Source organism: Apteryx rowi, unplaced genomic scaffold, assembly GCF_003343035.1.
Source record: "Apteryx rowi isolate R43461 unplaced genomic scaffold, aptRow1 scaffold_429, whole genome shotgun sequence".
Classification (NCBI taxonomy): Eukaryota; Metazoa; Chordata; class Aves; order Apterygiformes; family Apterygidae; genus Apteryx; species Apteryx rowi.
The window spans coordinates 352,052-366,148 of record NW_020450682.1 but is presented as its reverse complement, the minus strand read 5'-3'; the positions used below and the strand labels follow the sequence as shown (position 1 = coordinate 366,148).

General features: G+C 40.8%; 1 protein-coding gene and 1 non-coding gene across 2 annotated transcripts in view; one reads left to right on the top strand and one right to left on the bottom strand.

The window, feature by feature from the left end:
* Nucleotides 1-151: 151 nt before the first annotated feature.
* ARFGEF3 (ARFGEF family member 3) overlaps nt 152-14,097 on the top strand; it is a 94,216-nt gene continuing 80,270 nt past the window's right edge. The window contains exons 1-2 of the mRNA XM_026076224.1: nt 152-236; nt 996-1,275. Coding sequence (XP_025932009.1) covers nt 152-236; nt 996-1,275 — 365 coding nt within the window. The remainder of the gene's footprint in view (nt 237-995; nt 1,276-14,097) is intronic.
* On the bottom strand, nt 919-1,022 carry LOC112971137. The gene has a single exon (XR_003255256.1). It is a non-coding gene; the product is annotated as a U6 spliceosomal RNA (small nuclear RNA).

The following is a 14,097-nucleotide window of genomic DNA, read 5'->3' as shown; positions in this document are numbered from 1 at the left end:
AGGAGGAGGAGGGACTCAGCAGCGGCAGCAACTGACGTGTCCCCGCCATGGAGCTGAGCGTGATTCATCAGCGGCGGCGGGGCGGCCGCGGGCTGCTGCGCACCGTCCCCGCGTAGGCTCGGCGGCGGCGGCAGCCCCGGGGGGAGGCAAGATGGAAGAAATCCTGCGAAAGCTGCAGAAGGAGGCGTCGGGGAGCAAGCACCGGGCCATCAAGGAGAGCTGCACCGGGGCCATCGGTGAGTGGCCCCGGGAGGCTGCGGGTGCCCGGCCGTGCGGGTGCGCGGCGAGGGCCGGGGGGGCCTCGGCAAACGCGGGTTAAAGCGCCGCGGTGCTCGGCGCTGCGGGCAGGGGCGGCCCCCGCCCCGATGCCCGGGGGCCGCTTCGGGGCTCCCCTGCTTACCCAGACCTGCACCTGCGCCGCCACCTTGTGCGTGAACATGTCTCAAGAAGCTCCCCCCCCCCCTTCCCTAAATCACCGTAAATCAACGCTATATATTTAGTGCCGTTTTCGTGTCGTGACTTCACTGCCGGTTATGTTGTTGGGGTGTCTACTTTAAAAGATATATTTATTTATTTATTTATTTATTTATTCCATGAGCTCTTTTAGCCTCGCCGCGTAATGGAATTAATAATTGATAAAATGAGTTTGTGTTTTAATTGAATATGAGCTTAGGTAAATTGCAGCGTCCACCTATTTTCAGAGAATGGCTGTGGCTTGAGATGCTTTTGGCACAAACTATCAAAGGTGGTACTAAACATGACCCTTAATTTATGTCAAAATAACTGTAATACTTAAAATTATTTCAGTTTTTTGAGCAACTGCAAATTTTTGGAATCCATATGTATTCTTACAAGGTTACAGCAGAGTCTGTTGTAGTTAATACCTGTTGCTGTCACAATTCTGGCTTTTCAGTTTGTTGTTCTGTGGATCACTTCATAAATATGTGTGTTATCCTTGCATAGTGGCCATGCTCATCTCCACTGTATTGTTCCAGTCTTATGTGTACATGCTGTTGAAGTACTGACTGGATGGGAGAGGGAGTTCACTGAGGAAAAGATGGTACCCAGTGCCCTCATAGATTCATGCAAATCTTTAGAGACTTGGAGCAGTTGTCTGGATATAAACTTTAGGATCATTGATTCAGAGATTGCAGGCAGGTGTATTACTGTGGCTGAACTCAAAGTTACCTTAAAAGGTCTTACTGTTTCCTTTGATTATACAGAAGCCTTGGATTCTCCTGATGCTGCTACCAAGATACCTCCATATCAGCTAAGGTAAGAACATGTGGTGATTTGAGTCCTGTGGAGCTGTGAGTATTTATAAAATCAAATTCAGAATTTCACTTACAAGTGAGGTAGACAGAGGAAGGGGCTGAATGTGTATATATTTTCATTAGTTTTTATGTATACACACACACACATATATATATGTATGTATGTTTATATATACACACACACACATACATGCATACTGACAGTAAATGCATAATTTGCTGATGTGCTCTCAGTCTCCATCCACGAATGAAATCTAAAGAACAGCATAAAATTAGACAGGAGTATAATGCTGATATTTGGTTAGAAAGGAACTTTGTTTTATGGTCTGGTAGAGTTTGCCTTCTAAATTACAGCCTTCAAAATGTAACAGATGATGCTTCTTAGTCTTCTCAGTGCATATATTTACCTTTAAATCTAGATCAGTTTTTGTTTACTGGAAATAAATATTCTAGAAACTGTAAGGTTATATCATCATATAGCCAGAATGCTGTGTGGGAAATAGAGTAGTAAAGTCTTTAGCCTGCTGGATTATTAATGAGTAAGCCTCGTTACTTCTTCCTGCCTCCATTTAGCCATCTGTAAAATAGGGAAGATGACACTACCCCCATTTGTAAAGCTATTTAAGATCTCGTTTTGGAAATTCTGATTACTGTGGAGAGAGAGTAAATAGGTAAAATTGTTCACTGTCCCTTCTGGCAGAAGCACTAGGAAACATCAAAAGAAACTAGCATGTGCAAAGTTCAAAGCAAGAGGATACTACTTCACGCAGCTTATAGTTAAGATATTAAATGCTTAGACTTCCTTTGTTAGAGAATGTTGTGGGTGCTAAAAGTTTGCATGGATTCAAAAGCAGCTCAACAAATCATGGAAGAAATTGGTTGAGGTCTACTGGATACAAAGGTACCTCTTCTTATTCAGAAGTCTCTGAGTCAGAGGTCATTGGGGGCTATAAGAGAACTTGCAGGAGTATTGCGATGAATTTGTCCTGTCCTGTCCTGTAGTCTTCCTAGATATCCACTGTGAGCTGCTGATGGAGACAACTTTTTTTTTTCTCCCTACTTCTGTAGTACCATAGTACTTTTCTGGGAGTATTTTTACCACCTCGTTACTCTCCACTGCTCCTCTTGGATATGTTTGGTGCAGCTTTGTGCAAGGAAAATTAGGGAATCTGAGATCTAGTCACTCCAGAGCAGCCACCAAATGGGAAGGGAATAAGAGCAGTTTCGTTGCTGCTCTAAACTCCTGTCAGTTACAGTCCACAAGGGACCTCATATCAGTAGGGAATGGCATGACATGACCAATCCCAGATACATGCATTTCTAGCCCAGGTTGAGCAGCTGAGAACAGCTGCATGGGTAATTCCCAATAGCTCCATCAGATTTAGATTATGCTTGCTTTGCACTGTGATTGTAGAGAACTGGACTCTTTATCTTCCCATTTATCAACCTTCATTTTTAATACAGTGGATGCTTTCTTTCTTTGCTTTTAAGCRCTATTCTCATTCCCTATGAAGTAGTGAACTAGCTGTTACCACATTTCTACCTTTTTGCCTACTGTCTCTTTAAAGATATGCCCTCCTTTTTCTTTTCCTCCCCCTATGTTGTTAATGTTGTATTTGTTGTGTTGGCTTCTTCCGCTGTAAATCCTGATTTTTTGAAATAAATCTAATAGCTTGACAGATGCAGCTATGATGAAGTAAACTGTAATGTTAGATTTGTCAGTAACAATGCACTCAATATTACTATTTTTTACAAAATGAAGGGTGCATGAGAGAGTTTGAATGAAAGCTTTGGTTGTGGGATCCTTGGTGTGGTGTAAACACAGCCATACTGAATCTCGGACGAGCAGTGTCTAGGAGATGTTGCTTTCACCAGTCGTCTTTACTCTAAGGTTACTCTTCTTTCTCTGCTAATAAACTACTGCCAAACTCCAGAGCTGCAGAGGGGGCCACATCTTGGCCTGGAGTTCGCCTGCATGATGTATCAGTGCAAATTAGAGGAAAGCTCATCTTGGCTTGTTATTTGTTCAAGAGCAGCACTGTGAGAGTTGGTTCCTGATGCTGTAGAAGAATAGCCTTGGAAACAATGTGATGGCAATGACCAGAAGCAGCCTGAGATAGGTGCAGCACAGAGAGATTCTGAACATGCCCCTTTCCTGCTTTCATCTGATCAGAAGCAGATTGCATCTGATTTAACGCAGATCAGACCCTGGCTGCTGATCCACTTCAAAGCTGCTATTCACCCTTTCTGCTATATTATGGTTGGGTATAGTAGCAGAGCCTGGGGATATGGTCTGGAATATTCCATGGTACTCAAGTTAATTATGGATCTTCTTTCCATCAAGTGATGTTAGTCCAGCTCAGATCTGAAATGCCAACATATTGATAGTGTTAAAGGCAGTGTGGCAGATAGTTCAGTGAAAAAAATACATTTGTGCAGTCTCCTCCAAGAGCAGCAGCTAAAGGAGTATTTTGAGTACTATATGTGAAAGGAGAATGTTCTTGTTTGTTCACTAGGAAAATTTGGTGTGTCCTTAGAATACATTGAATACAAGGAAAATACTTCAGCACTTCTCTATGTTATATTTTGGCAAGTTCACAATCTAGGGCACATTTATACTGCATAAGAATGTGGGACAGAGAGATTCATGAGCTGTCACATCCAGTTGGGATGGATATTGGCTCAGTTCAGAAATAGCAAATCTAGTAAGTATCCCACCTGTATGTCAGTGTTGTTTCTGTTTCTTCAGAAGGCAGCACCTGGCTTCCACTAGCAAGTTATGCTGGTGTTAGTGCCATTTAACAGGACAGCCATGCCCTTACTTAAGTCCTTCTTTTCCTTCTGGAACTGAAGAATAAGGTTTGCTCCTGAAAAGGAGAAGATGTCAACTGCTTACTGGCCATTTACTGGCCAACTGTTTTTAGGCCACTTGATGCTTTTGAAGCCATAGTTGTAGGTGAGCAGAGGCCCTTCCTAATGCTCTCTTTTAAGGTCCTGGTGTGAGAATAGGGAGGACAAGGTATTTCTTTCTATTCCCTCAGACTACGACTAGTTGAGTTTATTTTTTTTTGCATGTATTCTATCAGTGACATTTTTGTACACCATACTGTTAGGTTAGATTATTACTATGTTCTAGCTTGCTCTTGACCTATCCATAGCTTTCTCTCTTACATTATGCCTTTATTAATGAACACATGGCAGGCAAGGTGATATGGTTTCCTGAAGCCTATGCAATTAGGGGGTTCAGCTGTAGCATTTGTATGGTGACTGTTTCCAGCATTTGTCTGGTAGCAGTTTAGATAGCACATGCCTACTACATTTGGGAGCACCTGGGATACTTTTGCCCTGAGGGCCAGCAGTGATTGGACATTCAGGCTGTAATGTCCTTCTTTAATTAGTTTAATAGAGAACTGTTGGGTATAGCTTCAGAAAGCTAAATGGGGCTATTTTGGTGTTCAGCTTCCTTTGATGTTAATTGGACTTATCCAAATCCTAGTTAATGGCCTTGAATATTAATTCTAGTGAGGGATATTATTTAAATGTCTCACTTACTAGAGAAATAAAAATCTCTGCAACAAATGCAGATTTCCCCACAGAGTCCTGCCAGCTCTGCCTTGAGACAGGAGTATGTGTGTGCTTTTTCAGTACTTTAACTCTGTGATCAGAGTATTGAGCTATGGTACTAAATAATAAAGAAGATTAAAGTGACCAAGGATGAAAATGACCATAAGTCAGTTCAAGGCTTTGTCATAGACTGCCTCTGAGATCTTGAGAGAGGAACATCACGTAACCCACCTGGGTCATTGCTGCCAGCATAGTAAGATGATGTCTGCATCTCTGATGAACAGGTGTTGTGAAGATTAAATATATAGTAAGTGCTTCAGGAGACTGGATGGATGCCTTCTAAATAATGAATTAGGTAAAAGGAATTGATGTGCTGATGTTTTGATTGGTGAATTGATCGAATGGAAAATAGCTTAAGAGAATTTCATGTAGTCTGCCATTGGGCAATTGCGCTGGCTCTTGTTTGCTACTAAGTTGGGCCACAGTATTTTCAAGATGAAAAGTTCTGTTTAATGCCAATCATTTACACTGAGCCGGTCTTTTTTTGGCTGATTCCTGGCCAGTTTGTCCAATGTGATTTTGGACATTGTTCAGTTACATCTCACAGACCATATTTCAGATACAAGACAGTAAGAGAATGAGGATTATATACTAGAGACTAAAATCAGAGGCTAGACGGCGTTTACCAGTCATACACTACCTTGTAAAGACTCGGTTATCTGAGTTTTTGTTGGAATGCTCTATGTAACTAAGTTGTGCTTTACAGGCTGTATAAAACTTAGTGGCTTTCAATCAGTGTGGATGCTGTGCTGCAAAGAGGAGGTTGATTGGGACTTTTGAGAGAGTCTGTGGCTTGTTGGGTAGTTCAGCTGTTAAGTGTTGGTGTTGCAGTCCTCACTGGAATCTGGTCTCTTACATTCAGAATTTCTTACCATGTCTATGCTGTTTTTTGTTGGGAGATGGTTTTTGATAGTCCTAAGGGCCTTTTTCATAGTTCTGAGATGTTTTCTGCAACTCCAGGTCTTATTACTACCCTGTCATCACATTTGTTATCTTCTGACCAGAAGAATGGCAAAATAAATTTTTTGCCCCTTTGTTGGTGTAGTAGAAACATCACTGCAGACTTGACTTTGAGCTGTTCTGTGGAGCTTATGTCTGTTTACTCCTAGAGAAATGTGATTTAGTGCCGAAAATGATGCAGAAGCAAGATTTTCAATGGTATGAATTGCTGTTCGCACCAGCTTAGATTCACTTGTGGACTTTACAGTAGTGGCTGTGAGACATGTTGATGGGTGAGTCATGTTGGCATAACTAACGTAGTTTGCATTCCTTCTTCAGGAAAGAACCTGAAATGCTTACCCAATGCTTGCTTATCTCTGCAACATGGCTGTATGCTGCATATCTCTGTATCTAAAAGTTGTAGAAAGTAATTGAAACAAAATTAGAGGTACAGGCTCAAGCTTTCAAAGGTACCTGTCAGTTTTGGTAGCTTTCAGAAGTGCTGAGCATTTACAAGTCTTGTTTCTGTCAGCAATGGTTACTAACATTCATTACTACAGAAGCTTACGTGCCTCTGGTATTTCATATTGGCTTCTCAAAACTAGCCAGTATTTTGGAGGATTAGAATTGGGAAATTAAAAGTCTTAATCCCTGTTTCTAATCATGAGATTACAGATACTGTTCCTAATAGGAGGCCTGGAAGTCCTAAACTCACTGAGGACAACTGCGTGAATTATAACACAGTAAAAACAGATGTCTGTTATTATTATTAAGTAAGAAAAATAAAGTTTTAGTGATAGCACGTTTTATTTCACCTGCTTATAATAAAGAATTAGAAGACATAATCCTGGAAGGGATTTCTGAGTCGCTGAGTCTAGGTCCCTGCTTGATGGGGAATCTGTGTCATGCAAACCAATTCATAAACTCATCAAGATGCATCTTAAACTAGTTGCACTGTTTTTTCACTCTGTCTTTTCTGAAAAGTTGTTCCAGAACTTTACTATCCTGTTGTTAGAATCTACTACTTTGAGCCTAAATGTATTAATGGTGAGGTTACATCATTCGTTCTCTGCTAAAATACCTGAAATAACTTCTCCTTCCGTAGTGCCTATGCATATGTGTATTTAAAGAGAACCTTCATATTTTCATGTTAGCCCAGCAAAACTAAAACTGAAGTTCTTTTAAGCGCTTTCCAGAAAATAGACTACTAATTTCCCTGTTCACCTGGCTGATTTCTCTTGGACTTATTTTGTTTCATGTTGTGGTCAGTTCAAATTGTATTTAGTTGTCCACTGAACGTATGCAATATTCTGAGAATTGACAAGACTCATTTTGGAGAGCAGTCTTTAGAATAAGCTTGAAAACTTGCCATATCCCATTTATCAAATCTACCCTATAGAAGAAGGGGAATTTTGTAGGCGTATTGGAAGAAGAGACCTGAAAAAATTATCTGCATTTAATTTCTTTTTTTTTCCCCCCTCATTTGTTTGGAAAGTTTTGTTTTACCAGCTTGCCTCCACAAAAGAATCTTGTGATTGCTCTGTAGGGTATTTTCTCCAAGATTTCAGTTTATTTTATTTTGATTTCTTCATTGCTAGGTGGGGTGGCCAGGTTTGTAGTGATAAATGCTAAAGTAGATCTTGTTTTGGAAACTTCTTCCAAGATGAAGAGGGCTTTAAAAGTAAAAACTGAGCAGGCATGAATTTTATGAAATGGAATGAGGCTGTGTAATAATGCTGTGTACCCATTTGTTATTGAGAAGCAGAACTAAGCATGTTGAATCACATTCATCAAAATACCATGTTTGGCATAACTAACCAGGTTATTTCCAGTTCTGTTTCTCCTGTTTGTGTCCCAGTGCTGTCCTGTTCCTCACCCCACCTCCGCTGTAGTCTGGTGCCTCTGTGGAATATTGTAAAACCGCAGACAACAGTAGACTAAATTTTCTATTGTTCAGAAGTGTTTTATGAAAGTAGCAGTTCCCCTGCACCAAAAGGAAGGAACAGGGAGGAAGGGATGACTGTATCTGAGTGTTTCTGGAGGTGTTTTGAGCGTACCCCTCTCTGTCTCTTCCACACTTTGCAAAGATACTATTAAAACAGTTTGCTTCCTGCTCTTGCTGCCACAGCCACCTGGTATTAAGTGCTCTTGTGCTTTCCTCCTGAACTTGACTGCTGGATATGTGACTCATGCCGCTCAGCCATTACCTGGTCACTCTCTGGCATTAAAGCAAGTGATTGATGAGTTGCCTGGGAGGCATCTGGCAATGCTGAGATTCTAGTGGTGGTGTGGAATTGCCAGGTAGCGTGCCCTATGTTGTCAGTGTGCAGGCTGAATCCAGACTTTCGGGGGCATTTGTGTGTCCCATTTGGTGTACTTGAATGGCAGCTGCACTGGTCTTGATTAAAATGTTGCATTCCTAATCCTAATGTTTGGCAGGGAGTGGGAATCAGTGGCGAGCAAGGCAGTACAGCACTGTCTGATGTAGTGTTTGGATCTGTGTGTTTTATCTGAGATGTGTAACTGGCTCAATTTGTTATCTGAAGGGCAGGTTTTTTTTTTTCTAAGCAGGGCTCTGTGTCTGTTCTGGGATCACAAAAGACGATGGTGTTAGAGAGGAAAGGGGTGTATAGGGTCAACCAGCAGTGTGCATACCTGAGTTCATACTGTCTACATAGGATTCTAGAAATGTCAAAGACTTTTTGGTCTTGGAGTCCCTAAAAACCAGTCAGGCCAGGTTATGGCTCTCGAAGATATCAAAGAAGGTTTGGCATTGTCATGGGAAAAGCTTGACCATTTCTAAAAGAAGATTCTTTCTGTTATTCTTAGTTGTGGGGTTTTTAAAGSGGACAGGGCCAGCTGTTTCATCAACTAATTTTCTGCCCTTACCAACATTCTTTTAGTAGTGAGCCTTAAAATTCACCATTGCTTTTTTTTTCTTTTTTTCTTTTTTTTTCTTTGTGCCTTCTGTGTGTGTTTCTGGAAGTCTTTTCTAGATTTGTAACTTGAGTGTACATTTACAGTGGGACTGTAATTCATTCAGTTTAGGAATATCACCAATAAAAGATTAGAGCAGTCATACGGTTTTCGAGTATTCGTCTAGTTTCTAGCAACAAATGCAACTGAAATACTGACCCCCAGAGAGGATGATAATGGCGTATCAGCAGTGAGTGTTTGTTTGTTTTATATATCTGGGCGCTTTTACTGCTGCAAAGGAGAAGAAAATGAGATAGTCAGGAGGCTATTGATGATTGCCTTAGAGAATGAAATATGGGGAGGTGGGGAAGCAAGTGGATGGAAGAAGAGTGGCACTGAGACTGTGTGAACTGTTTGCCTATTAAATGCTGCTTGAATCTGTTGTGATCTTTTTGTAATGCTATGCAAGTCATGGCATTTCTTTGTTTAAAAAATGAAGGAGCAGGTGGGAATAATGAAACTGTCTTCTCACCATTTTTATTTACATTTTGTAAAAGGCAACCAAGCAGCAGGAAATGTGCTATGTGTTTGGTTTTTTTGAATGCTTGTTTGTTTAAGAAATTGAGTATACTAAGGAGCAGCTAGTATAAAATGCACAGTGCACTGCAAATGTGGCGGTATTTTTAACAAGCATCCCTTAGATCTGTGAGGATTTAAGATTGCTCTGCTTTGAAAGTTGAATGTGATTGCAGCATTACCCTTTAGGCATAGTAGTAATAACCAGAAATATACCTCATCCTCTATTTCTTCATCAAGTCATTCTCTAAATAACTCCAGGCCATCCAGCTATAATGGACAAAATAAGGTAATCGGCAAGATGTCTATGCTATAGTACATTTGTGTCTCTCTTCTCTGTCGCCCCTGTCCCTTCTACCTTCTCCCAGCCTTGTGCAATCTTTCCTGACAGGAAGTTTAGCTCTAATAAGGTGCTTTATTTGTTGTTTTCAGGGTACTGAAATTTTCAAACAAAAATAGTTTCACTGGAAGATCCTCAACTTCCCTTCCAGGTTCACCAAGCATAGAAAAGAGAGGTGTCATGGAATAGCCCTAGCTAAAAGCAGTGCTCTCAATTAGTATGGATTAAGTTGTTAGGCTTTCAAAGCTTAGTAAGTCCAGTGTGTGCTCTGCCTAAGGCCAGGTTGTGTACACTATGATGGGTACCCTGAACCTCACCTCATCTTCATGCTGTGCTTCAAATAATCCCTCGAATGTTGCTGCTCTGCTTTTTTTGTTTTGTTTTTTTAAATCACTGGGGCTGTTGAATAGTTGCAAATGTTAAGCAATAAAGTCACCCAAAAGATCAAAGGATACAGATTGCTTTGTAATGAAGACCTGCTGGGGTTTACATGTGTTATCAAATTCCTTAAGAGCAGAGTTATCAAGAGGCTGTCATACCTTATGCTTACAGAACAAATATTAGGGTGGATGTTTTAGGGAGGGTGATGGTTATGATCACAAAGAGATTTGCACTAAAGCTTTGGAGACTGAAAACATCCTGATTATTATTTTGGCCTTGTCCACTTTAATATTGTTTAGTAGCTTTTTGTTATCTCTCTCCCTCTCCTCTTCAACAAAAGTATATAGTGTGCTTGTGTTTTGGGGACTTTGTGTGTGTGTGTGTGTTTGGGTTTTTTGTTTTTTGTTTTTGTTTTTAATCTTGACAATAGTATCAGGCTACTATCTGGAAACTGTGTTTGTATTGAAATCCAGATGTTATTAGAAAGTATAGCAGGGAAACAAATGACCTTAGAAGTGCTCTCAAGCTGAGTGACCATCCTGAGCTATTTAGTTATGATAGCCTACATGAATTCAGTTGTCTCTGCTGCTTTGGACTGGATGGAAGATGAAGCAGTTCATGTCTGCCCTTCCCATAAGTAGAGTTCTGCTGTTATGGCAGATCCATTTCTCTTGGAAGGTACCTAAATCACAGAAGAATAGAAATGCCACTGTCACTTTTTTTAATACCAACTGGTCATTATTTGCCATGTCATTCAGCAAAATTTCAGGTTAAATAGTTGTTAAAGTTCTAGCTAACAAACTGTATGAAGTTACATTTAGATGTTATTCCTGTCCCCACTGTCATAAAATTTCCTCATAGGAAATTTTAGTCATATGCTTTCCTCCAGAGGCAGATACATTTTAGTGTTGGATGAAGTGATTACTATGTGACTTGGTTTGTAAAGCAAAAGGATTCAAGAGGAGAGGAGATACATGAAGCAAGGAGGAAGGAAAAATGAAATACTGAGCTGGAGGAGAGAGACACRGGGAGAACTCCAGGGGAGAGCTGACAGCAGCAGCAGAGGTGAGAGAGAAAATCAGACATGGAAAGAACGGGAGCGTTAAACCTCTTGTCAGATGAAAGAACCCTTTACATGTCTAGATAAGTGGATAAAAGTAGAGAGAATTTTGCAGTGTATGGGGTGGAAAGGAATGAGATAAAAAGAGAAGAAACTGCAAGTGATGAGGAAGAAAAATGAAACTGCTTCAGCCAAAAATCACTAACCTTTTAGTAGAAGTAGAACTACAACTGGTTATGTGAGAGGCATATCTCTTGGCGGGGGAAACATGCTCCCAAGTGACAGTACACTTGTGTGAGTATTTGGGGCAAAATCCTGGCCCTGTTCAAGCTAGTCAGAATTTATATCAAGTTCAGTACAACAGCAGGACTGCAACTGTGTGGGGTTTTTTTTCATGTTTGTTTGTTTGTTTGTAAGAAGCTATAAACTGCAATGTTGGGTGTTTGTCCATTATTTCTTGTAGTGCTGTAACACTGAGGTTGTTTCATGATCATCACGCAAAGATATAGCAGCATAAAGATAATGCACTGTAAACTTTTTTTCCTTAAAAAGGATAGGTTTCACTGGAAGGCTTCAGCTCTTGTCTTTTGTCCTGTTGCTCCAAGAATTCTGTACATATTATCTGCAAACTCTTATTTGCATGGAGATATAAATTTTAGTGCTGGGTGGGGGGTGGCAGCGGTCTGTTGTAGTCCTCTGGTCTGACTTCCTGCATTGCAGAGGCTTGAGAACTTGCCTTATATTCTTATGCTGCAAACTACAAACTTCCATCTGAGCTAGACTGTAATGCCATTGATAAGCGGGAGATTCATATTTAAGCTCTAGACAAAATTAATCATTTATGTGAACAAGGATTAAAAATCTCCTTTCTTCTTGAAGAGTTGTTGCTTGAAAAAGGCTGTGTTTGTTTCCCCTTCCTCTCCCGTTTTTCTGAACTTTGATTTTCAATCGTAAAGCTGTTAGTGGAGTTTGTCAGTGTTTTCTAAACTGTCATAGGAAAAGAAGTGTTATGGATATTTCTACTTTTATATGCACATGTGTTCATATTTACACTGCTGGAATTTGTTTTACACAGATTAAATCTTCCCCTTTGGGTAGGGACAGTGTTAGCTTCTGTTGAGTTTATTTAATGGTAGCAGCTGGGAGTATATCCAGAATTTTGAGAGTTCATCTTTAGTACCTGTTTTCTCATGGTGGGCCAAATTTTCTGCTTGAGTAAGTGAAGCTAATGGAGTTACATGCTTGATAGTTTGTTTCTTTTAAACAGCCAAGGCTGAGAAGCTCTGCACAACTGTCAGTGTTACTCTGACTGAAAAATGTCACACTCTCTTTGACTATTTTCCTATCTACAAACAGCTTATCAGAAAATGGCAATAGCCATGAATCAAATTCTCTTATCTGTTCTTTGACTGGGCTGTGGATTATGCTATGGAATGCAAATCGTATGCTGATAAAAGCGCTGAGGTTCAGAATTTTGCTTCTGTGTAATTTTCAGGGGGAAGGTAATGCAGAGAGATGCCTTATTTTTAATATCTTTTTAATCCAGTTTCTGAAAACTAATTTAGTTATCACCATTTGCATGAAGGGAAATGGCAGTGACAAGTACTTTGTTTATAGTGCCCCTTTCCCTCGGCAGTATGGTGGAGTTGAAGGTGGGCAATGAGATTGTGTTCTAGGCGCTAACAAGAAAGAATTAAGATTGTGCCGTTTCCTATCTTCATTACAATTTTCATCATGAGATTGAATTAATGAGCCATTATTCTCTTCTCACTAAAGGCTTTTTCCACTACAATGAGGAAAGAAAGGTTTTTATGATCTCTTACTTACAGTAGTCATCTGTCTTGTTTTGACCTTTCTGGCAGTCTGTTTTGACTGGCCTGTCATAGCATCCTTTGTGACAGAGCACTGGAACAGGTTGCCCAGAGAGGTTGTGGAGTCTCCTTCTCTGGAGATATTCAAAACCCACCTGGACGCGATCCTGTGCAACGTGCTCTAGGTGACCCTGCTTGAGCAGGGGGGTTGGACTAGATGATCTCCAGAGGTCCCTTCCAACCTCAGCGATTCTGTGATTCTGTGACAGACCTGCAGGGAAAGAGGTAGGCTGATGAGCCGTGGCAAACACAGACTGTTAGAAAGGTCGTTGTAACCCAGCGTGCTGAATATAAAAGCTATTTACATTCTCATGACTTATTCTGCAGTTGGCAAAGCTGAAAACAGTGGAATGGGGTAGCTCAGGAAGGGCAACCTGTGTTCCTGAAAATATTGGTCCTGAATTATGCCCTTGGTTCTAACGCTAGCCTTTCTGCTTGACCCTGGGAAAGTTGCTTGTGATTCATTCCAGATACCATGGAGGTCTAGTGACAAAACTCCAGATGGCCTCAGTAGGAACAGGACTGAATTGTCATCCTTGGCTTTCTCTGCTTATTCTGTTTTGCACATAACAAGGTCCACACATATCAGATGCTCTTTTCTCTCATAAAGAGTTCCTGTGAGTGTAAATGGTTGCTGGTTTTTAGTGACCTTATGCATCGATATATGTGTGTGTGTGTATGTATGTATATATTTTTAATCATTATGTTTTTCAATTGGTCTTCACTGTTCAGAGTTTGGGGAGGAGGGTGGTTTGCATTTTTCATTTTGAAGGAATGGGGCTGCCAGCATATTGTGCTCATCTGTTCAGTGCAGTAGTGTTATACCAGATTTGAATAGGAACACCGTGATTAGGAAAGCTGTTGCATGTCTCTGCAAGTACTTCCTGTGTTCTGTGTTGTAACACCATTCTTCCAAACCCTTGTTCTGCAGAGATTCTCGTCACAGAGACTCTCACCTTTGCACAGGTGACCTTATACCTCCCACAACACTAGCAAATAGAGAGTGATCCTATCTTCTCTTTCTCTGTCAGGGAAAGAACACTACAGCCAAGCTCTGTCGCTGGTCTTGTCGCTGGTCTTGTCGCTGGTCTTGTCGCTGGTCTTGTCGCTGGTCTT